Raw genomic sequence first — 9,140 nt, 5'->3', positions numbered from 1 at the left:
ATCTCCCCATATGTGCCATGGCACCTCCACGTACACACACACACACACACACACACACACACACACACACACACACACACACAGTCAATCAACCAACCAACCAACATAAAAAGCAAGATTCCATTCCAGGCACCACTTAGAAAATTAAGGATGGAATATAAATATCTATTGCCTTCTTCCATAATTATAACATTTAAGCCAAACATTTTCTGAATACTTATACACTCAGGAAATCAAAAAATATAAAAAGCATGCAATATGAAAAGACAGTAAAATAGGATAAGAAAGGCTCTCAAACCAGTCAACTTAGATTTGAACTCTCTAGTACATGGAATAAGTTACATTCTTCTAGATTCTAGATCTCATCTCTAAAGTACTGAACCCTGCAAGTCTGTTGTCACAATACATCCAAAACATCTAATATAGTTCCTGGAACATCCTAGGTATAACGCTGTCAATAAATGTTACTGTTACTATTGTTACAACTATCCTAGAACTGGTAAAGATCATTCAGTCTAATTCTCTCATTTTACAGATGATGATACCAAACCATCCCAAAGCAAAATGAGTGAAATGTCAAATGAGCACATCAAAACCATATGATAAGTTCATCAAGATCAGATGTGAGGATTCAGGTAAGGCTTTCACTGGCAGACACTGAACCATGAAATAAACATTGCTTTAATACTGAAAACCAAAAGGCACAATTGCTTCCTACCACTCACTTTTAAACAAGTGGTTCTGAATCTACATGCTAAATAGAGCGTGGTATATGTCAAATATAAAAATAAGATGAAGCCATTTCACCAAAGTTAAAATACAGCTTTTCAATTAGAATGGCAATGTATTAATTACCAAGTATCTGGTGGGCGTGAAGGATAAACCACCTTCCAAACTCAACACATGAGGCTAAAATAAAAGGTCAGGACTTCAAAACTTCTTTTTTTTGGCAAGATTTAATTTTTGTTTTGAAATAAATCAAGACAACTTTCAGTTTTACACCAAACACATCTTAACAATAGTTAATTTTATGACTATTAATTTTTAATCACTATAAATACACAACTTGTACAATTTGTTTAAATCATATAATTTTTAAATTATATGTTTGTATATGTGGTATGTGCATATGAGTGCAGGTACCTGCAGAAGCTAAAGGTGTAGGGTCCCCGGTAAAGCTAGAACAGGCAGCTGTGAGCCATCTGACAAGGGTGCTGGGAACCAAACTTGGGTCCTCTGCAAGAACAGTAACCACTGAGCTCTCTCTCCAGCCCCTAAATCATATAATTTAAACACTAAAAATGAACCACTTGGTGACCTTTCATGGCAAGGTCACCAATATGTTAATTATCTTCACTGACACTGTGTCCAGTTTCTGATTTCATCATACCAAGTACCTGTCTTACTGCTTTGTTTACACTTAATGATCAACAGCACTACAACCAACTTTCAGGCTCAATGTGGAGGAACATACCTATCTATAATCCCAGCACTGAGGAGGATGAGCCAGAAGAGTCACAATAGTCAGTGGCCAGCAATGAAAGAATAGGGTCTTTCCACATAGCCCTGGCTGGCCTAGAACTTGCTATACAGACCAGGCTGGCCTCAAACCTGCCTTATCATTCCAGGCTGAGTGCTGAAAGTTTTCACGCTAGAACTATATTTCTATGCTAATTTTAAAGCCTTTCATATGAAATGTTTATTAATATTTGGTTACCACCCTAACTTTTTTTTCAGTGAGTTCTGAGGTCGGATTACATGCCTGTAATCTCAACGGTTGGGAAGCTGAGAAGAGAAGCTTGCCCGTAGTTTAAGGCCAGGCTGGTCTCCATAGTAAGTTCTAGACCAACCTGGCCTACAAGAGAGAGGTAAGACCCTGTCTCCAAAACAAACAGACAAATTCAGTCACTAGATTTCTACTTAGATTCTTTCTAAGAATGCTGGCATTCTTTTGTCAGACAGAGAGCTCGATTCTCAAAAAAATTGAGTTCCACCATTACAAAGCAGCGGCAGCAGATTTCTATTTTCTCAAAACGTAAAATGTAATCAGTCCACAAACCACTATTCAATAGGGCAAAACTGAAAGTAAAGACACAGCAAGAAAAACTTCACTTTGAAAATATTCAAGATTAAAAACAATGTCTCTCCGAGGATTTTAATCATTTTGGAAGGAGTTGCAAGCCTAACGCCACGAGCAAAGTCTATAGGTAAGACAAGTGATGAAGCGAACATGCCCTCTATAGGAAGGTAATTTTATTCTGTTTCCCTTAACTGTTCTGAAGTTTCTCAACACAGGAGGAACTAAGGATAAGAACACAAACAGGACTTCTACCTGTTGACGGAGGAAAGGTTCGCAAGCTGTACTTAAGCAGAAATGTTTGGAAGAATAAAGGATATCCAGTCCTGACCATGCCTTAGGGGGCACGGGAGGAAAGGACGACCGGGCCTGTGCTCCTCCCCGTCCCGGCCCTGCACTCCCCGTCCGGGCCTGGCCTCCACTGGAAATGTGACTCAGAGGAAAGCTTGGGGCTAGAGGCCTAGCGCGGCTGCCTCCGGGACCTGCATCTCCGAACGGCCGAGGCCACAGGGAGGGAAGTCGCGGTTCCGACCTTACCTGGCCTGTGCAGCGACAGCGGCAGCCGGGCAGCGCCTCACAGTCGGCGGCGATCTGGCTCTGTGAACCCGGGATGAATCAGCCCGATTCCATTCAAAAGAGTGGCCCAGGCCTCTGCTGAGAAGCACTTCCGGGTTCACTGCTCTACTTCGGCTTCCGTTCCCCCGACGGCCAATTGGAGACAGTTCGGGAGTGGGGCGGGCGTCGGGTGAAGCGCAAAGCGCAGGCGCAGGCTGCCCCGTCCCTTTTTCAGCAGGCGGAAGTCGCCTGGCCGTCCCACCCTAGGACATCCTCGTATTTCTCACCAATCGTGTGGCGGTTTCCACAGAGCATACCCTCTGACCTAGAAATTTGAAAAATAGCTTTACCCCTTATTTCCAATGAGGCAGGTAGATGATTAGAGAGCAACAGGCCCTTTTTCTGTAGTCCGGTTTACCCAGTCTTGTCTTCCCTGCTTTAAAAAGATTCTGGTGGTGGTTCACTCCTTTAATTCCAGCACTGGAGATGTAGAGGCAAACTGGTCTCTGTGAGGTCCTCCCTGAGTTCCAGGCCAGCTTGGGCTTCATAGTGAGACTTGTGTGTCGAAAAAAAAGGATTATGGGTTTCAATGAAAATGTTCATGCCTCTTATACAGTATTTAAAGATTACTTAATTCAGGTTTCTCTACGTAATTATCAGCAACCGCCTTTTACTTATTTCTGCTGTATGGTAGATTTTCAAAAAGCAAAACTGCCTAAGTAGTTAATGTCGACTAGTTTATATCACATTCTAGGTCTATATACAGTCTGTTTAGGGCACCAAATCTACCTATCCCCCTCACTTTCTCAAATTTGCTAAAATCTTTAAAACATTCCCAAGTCAAAAATGTTGATGAATCTAGTGGCTGAAGAAATAACAGAATCTGCATCCAAAGTTTTATGAGAAACACAATTGTGTAGACCTCTCTCACATATACACAACTGTGTTTTAAAATGTTGGGTGTGGTGGCACAAGCCTTTAATCCCAGCACTTGGGAGGCAGAGGCAGGAGGATCTCTGAGCTCAAGGCTAGCCTGGTCTACATAGTGAGTTCCAGGCCAGCTGGGGCTACAGGGAGACCCTGTCCGAAAAAAAAAAAAACAAAAGTCATAGGGCAGAAGGGGAAGATGGTATGGCCAACCTAACCTAACAATCTAGGTGTGCTGTGGGTCATTGTGCCAATCCACTCCCTCCTTACCCCCACTAGAGACTGATCTGAGGCTTAACACTTTAGGCAAGTGTTCCACCACTAACTACACTGTATCCCTAGGCCTCTTCATATTTTTTATTTTCAGACAGACTCTTGCTAAATTGCCCAGATTGGCTTAGAACTTACTCTTTATCCCTGGCTGGACTTGGATTTGCCATCTTCCTGCTGCCTCAGCTTCCCAAGTCTCTAGGATTGAGGTTTGCACCACCAAGCCTTGCTCACTGTCCAGGCTCTCTACTTCAGCCTTAACTAAGACCCATCTTGCAGCAGTGGTGTTTTCCTTAGATTACTGCATTAATCTTCTGCCTACCTCTAGTCTGCCATCCTTCAATCCACTCCCCATCTCATTGGCAAAGTTTTTTGTGCTTTACAAATACAGTCATGCACCTTATTTTATTAAAGTTCACAAGGAAATTTTCAAGGAAAGACTAAAGATTAAGGCTTAGCTGGGCTTTGCAACACGTATCTGTGATTCCAGCACTTGGGAGGCTGACTCAGGCGGATTGTCATGGATTTGAGTCAGGCCTGGACCACATAGCTAGACCACATAGCCAGATACGCTCTAAAAATAATAAAGATATTTTAAATATGTTGAAGAAGCTCATGGAAACCATGTCTGAAGAATTGGAAGAAAGTAAGAAAAAGATATTGCATCAAAAAATAAAAAGAAATTATTTTTAAAAGCCTAAACTCTTGGAGCTGGAGAGATGGCTCAGCAGTTAAGAGCACTGGCTGTTCTTGCAGAAGACCGCGGTTTGAATCCCAGCACCTACATGGTGGCTAACACCCCCCACCAAGTACTCCAGTTCCAGAGAATCTGACGCCCTCTTCTGACCTCCGCAGACACTGCACAACATGGGTGCACCTACCTACATACTGACAAAACACTCATACACATAAAAGAAAAATGAAAATTTTAAAATATTTTGTTATTTTTATTTTATGTGTATATGTGTATTTTTATTTTATGTGTATGTATGTAAGTGCACCCATGTCATGCAATGCCAGAGGAGGACAGAAGAGGGTGTTGGATCCCCTGAAACTGGAGTTACAGACAGTTGTTAGCTGCCATGTGGGTGCTGGGATTCAAACCCAGGTCTTCTGCAAGAACAACCAGTGTTCTTAACTGCTGAGCCATCTCTCCAGCCCATAAATATTTTTAAAACTCAAAAGAAAAAGATCAACAGTATTCTACCTCCAGCATTATTATACTTTTAAAAACACAGAAGATATTAATGCATTCCCAAAATGTATGTACAAATGAAAATAACAAGAATTTGCCAATAGGAAACCTCTACAAGAAATACTAAAACGAATCCTTCAGCTTCAAATAAAAAGACACTAGACAAGACTTAAAATCACATGAAAATAAACATCTGTAAAGAAAATTACATAGCTGGGCTTGGTGGCCCACAGCTTTAGTCCCAATATATGGGAAGCAGGGGCAGGTAGAGCTTTGTGAGTTCAAGGCCAGCCTGGTCTCCATAGTGAATCCAGGCCAACTGTGGTTACAGGGAGAGAAAAAAAAAAAAAAAAAAAAAAAAAAAAAAAAAAAAAGATAATTATATAACGGGGCTAGAGAGATGACTCAGTGTTAAAAGCTCTGGCTGCTCTTGCTGAGGACCCAGGTTCAATTCCCAGTACCCATATGGCAGCTAACAGCCATCCTAACTGCAGTTCCAGGAGAATCTAATGTCCTCTTCTGACCTCCACAGGCATTGCATGACACGGGTGCACTTACATACATGCAGGCAATACACCCACACACATAAAATAGTAAAAATAAAATATTTTTAAGAACGATAAGTAAATGTGGAAGGCAATATGTATTTTTATTTGTAACTTGAATTTTCAATTTAAAGGACAACTGTATAAACAATTATAAACTTTATGGATAGGAATATTATACACAGGTATAATTTGCATGACAATAACTAAAGGAGGAGGCAGGAGAAATGAAGGAGGAGGGAAGTGAAGGTATATTTAGCACAAAGCTTCCATATAGTATTGAAATTGAGTTGATCTATCCAAACTAGAATTAGAATTTTTTAATTAGAATTTCCAGAGGAACCACTAAGAAATATTCAAAAGTAGAGAGCTGGAGAGATGGCTCAGCAGTTCAGAGAGACTGCTCCTTAATCATGAGGACTGAAGTTCATGTCCCAAGACTCACATAACATGCCACCAGACAATTCTCCAAAACTCCAACTCCAAGTGCAGCTTAGCCTAGACAAATGGAGCCCCAGGTTCAAGAAGAAACCTTGTCTCAGAGGAATAAGAGGAGAGTGATGGAAGAGGATACTTGATGACCTCTTCTGGCCTCCATTAACATGCATAGGCGTGTGTACCTGCAAACAAAAGTGTATGTACACTCACATAGACACTATGTAAATAAATTAAATAAGATCTTCTTTGGAGTCTTTTTTTTTAATAACAAAAAATATTTTACTAAAAAGCAGCAAAGTCACAATGTTATTAGTGAGGGCTGTGATGTTCCCATTTTGGTTTAAACAATCAAGCTTGTCCATCTACAGAGTCTAAATAAAGTTAGACTTGGCTAGAGAGAATATTCTAAAGAACTGGTTAGCTGCATTTAACCACTGCGATTAGATCCCACAAAAGGTGGGGGGCATAAAATTAAGATAAGACTACTTTCCCCCTAAAAAATAAAATAAAAACACCATACCCCTGCAGCTAACCCCGACAACTACCTTCATTCACAGTGCTTTATACTTAAACCATGATGGAGAAATGAGAAAAAGCAGGGACACTGCTTTTCAACATCTCACAATAATCCAGATGACACTTCTAGCCTCTGCTCATGCTTTACAACAGTGAATCAGGACAAGACACAGATTTGCTAATGTGCATTTAATCACCAAAGATGAAGATGGCTGGGCTTTTATTCTGTAATGTTTCTAAGACTGTGTCCATTAATGCAAACAAAAAGGAAGACGTCTTGGCAGAACAGAAGTGACGCACACCTGATGATCAGATCGACTTAAATATTATTCGTGGCGTATAGCCTAGTCCATGCTCTCGCTGTTTCTATGGCTTGGGCTTCATTGGTCTTCCACTGCTCAGCTACATCATTTGCTAATGGATCATCTGGATTAGGAGCACTTAACAAAGCCTGGATTGACAGTAGAACTGTGCGGATCTGCAGTGCTGGGAACCACTTATCTTTCAAAATATCTAAACATATTCTTCCCAGCTTGTCTACATTAGGGTGATAAATTTTGGTCATGAAACGTACTTTAGGTGCTGCCATTGGGTATTCTTCTGGAAGGAATAGTTCAAGTTTAAAAGTCCCTCCCTCAAAGGGGGAGTCCTGGGGGCCAGCAATAACCACATGAAAATAGCGGGCGTTGCTCTCATCTGGTTCTGCTTTGATGCCAGGAACTGGCTCTGCCAGCAAATGCTGGGTTTCCTTGATGATCCTGCGGGGCAGCCCGGCCATCTTGTCAGATCCCGAATTCAGCCTCTGCTCTTGTCCTGGAGTCTTTTTTGAGTCAGGGTTTCCTTGTAGTCCCAGCTGTACTGGAACTCACTATGTAGTCCTGGCTGGCCTCGATCTCACAGAGATCCACCTGCCTCTGCCTCCTGAGTGCTGGATTAAAGGTGTACACCAACATGCTCAGCAAAAATAAAATCTTAAAAAATGTTTATAAAAGCACACGCACACACACACACATATATACACACATATAATCAAAGACAGGATAATTAAAATGAATATATACTTAAGGCAGGACATAGTGACTGTATTATTTTTCTTGTTGTTGTGAATAGGTACCTGACCAGAATGAACTTAATGAAGGAAGGGTTTGTTCTGACTCACAATTTGAAGGTATAGTATTTTGTGGGAAGTCATGATAGTGGGAGTGGGCATTTGGTCACAGTGCATCAACATCAGGAAGCAAAAGGAAGTGAATGCTGGTGCTCAGCTGGCTTCCTCCTTTTTATTCAGTCTCAGATATCAGCCCATGGAATGATTCCACCCACATTTAGTGTGGGCCTTTCCTGCTTAGTTAAATCTTTCTGGAGGCACCCTCATGACATACCCAGAGATGTGTTTCCATGGTGATTCTAAAATCAGTCTAGTTAGAATGAAGATTAACCATCTTTGTAGCATGTACCTGTACATCCAAGACCTCCAGAGGCAGAGGCAGGAGGGTTACCAGGATTTCGCGGTCAATCTGGTCTATATAGCAAGTTCCAGACCTGCTAGAGATACAGAATAAAATTTTGCCTTGGAAAAAGAAAAAGAAAAAACTGGAGGGATGGCTCAGTGGTTAAGATAAATTGCTGCTCTCCCAAAGGACTTGAGTTTGGTTTTCAGCACCCATGCTGGGCAGCTCATAACTGCATGTAACTCCAGGGGATCTGATGCCCTTTTCTGGCCTTCGTGAGAAACACATGCACATGGCCTATACACAGACACATAAATATAAATAAAAATAAATCGTGATGGTTTGAATGAAAATGTCCCCGATAGGATCCAAGTATTTGTCCCCAGTTGGTGGCGCTGTTTTGGGAGGTTTTAGAAAGTATGGCCAAGCTAGAGGAAGCACATCCCTCCTGGCGGACTTAGAGAATTCATAAGCCCTGCCTGATCTTGAGTTGCTCTCTTGCTTCCTGTGCCTGCTTCAAGATGTGAGACCTTGGCTTCCACTCCTCCTCCAGCCACCTCTGCCACCATACTGCCCCAACATAATGGACTCTTGCCCCTTTGGAACCGTAAGAGTAAATAAACTCTTCCTTCTATAAGTTGCTTTGGTCAGTGTTTCTATCACAGCAACAGAAAAGTGATAAATACATAAATCTTCAAGATAAAGAAGAGAATATGTGTAACATAACTAAAGTTAGTGATAATGAAGAACTACAGAAAAAAAAATACAACATGAAAACAGGCAACTGCCCTTGGGATGAAATTTATACTTTTCACACTCTTACAAGGTTCACTGGGATCTGCCCTCTCCCTGTTTGTCTTTCCTTTATCTTAGCTATCTTACTTCTTTTCTCTCTGCTCCTAAGATACTTTTAGATCCCCAGTATATTCCTTTCCCTCTGACTAGAGCACTTTGGTGCTGCCTCTCCTGTCTCCCACTAACCTTTCACTTAACGAATTTTTCTACAAGACTGAAAAGGTCACAGGCTAGCTCCTCTTGGAAAGGGTATCCCTTCTGCAAGGCCCCCGATGGTTTCTGCTTTGTGATATTTATCTTCTTTGTACTGGTATGCTTCATGAGAATAGACCCTGTCTGTCTGGTTCATTGTTATCTCTTTAGCAGTAGCT

General features: G+C 41.5%; 2 protein-coding genes across 3 annotated transcripts in view; both read right to left on the bottom strand.

The window, feature by feature from the left end:
• Window positions 1–2,771, bottom strand: part of Psmd14 (proteasome 26S subunit, non-ATPase 14) — a 106,766-nt gene extending 103,995 nt beyond the window's left edge. For both annotated transcript variants that reach the window (XM_029569696.1, XM_008845750.3), the window contains exon 1: window positions 2,615–2,771. The gene's annotated coding sequence lies outside the window, so the exon portion shown is untranslated. The remainder of the gene's footprint in view (window positions 1–2,614) is intronic.
• Window positions 2,772–6,303: 3,532 nt separating this feature from the next.
• On the bottom strand, window positions 6,304–7,330 carry LOC103744085 (ubiquitin-conjugating enzyme E2 N-like). Its single transcript, XM_008845749.1, has one exon. It carries the CDS (start codon window positions 7,299–7,301, stop codon window positions 6,843–6,845), a length of 459 nt encoding a protein of 152 aa, XP_008843971.1. The 5' UTR covers window positions 7,302–7,330; the 3' UTR covers window positions 6,304–6,842.
• Between the last annotated feature and the right edge of the window lie 1,810 nt (window positions 7,331–9,140).

The sequence above is a fragment of the Nannospalax galili genome, unplaced genomic scaffold, assembly GCF_000622305.1.
Source record: "Nannospalax galili isolate Female #2095 unplaced genomic scaffold, S.galili_v1.0 scaffold540, whole genome shotgun sequence".
Taxonomy (NCBI): Eukaryota; Metazoa; Chordata; class Mammalia; order Rodentia; family Spalacidae; genus Nannospalax; species Nannospalax galili.
Note: the sequence above shows the minus strand (reverse complement) of the source record. Positions and strands in the feature narration are given on the sequence as shown.

Coding starts and splice junctions, on each gene's coding strand:
- LOC103744085 (XM_008845749.1), bottom strand. CDS start 7,301: ATGGCCGGGCTGCCCCGCAGGATCATCAAGGAAACCCAGCATTTGCTG.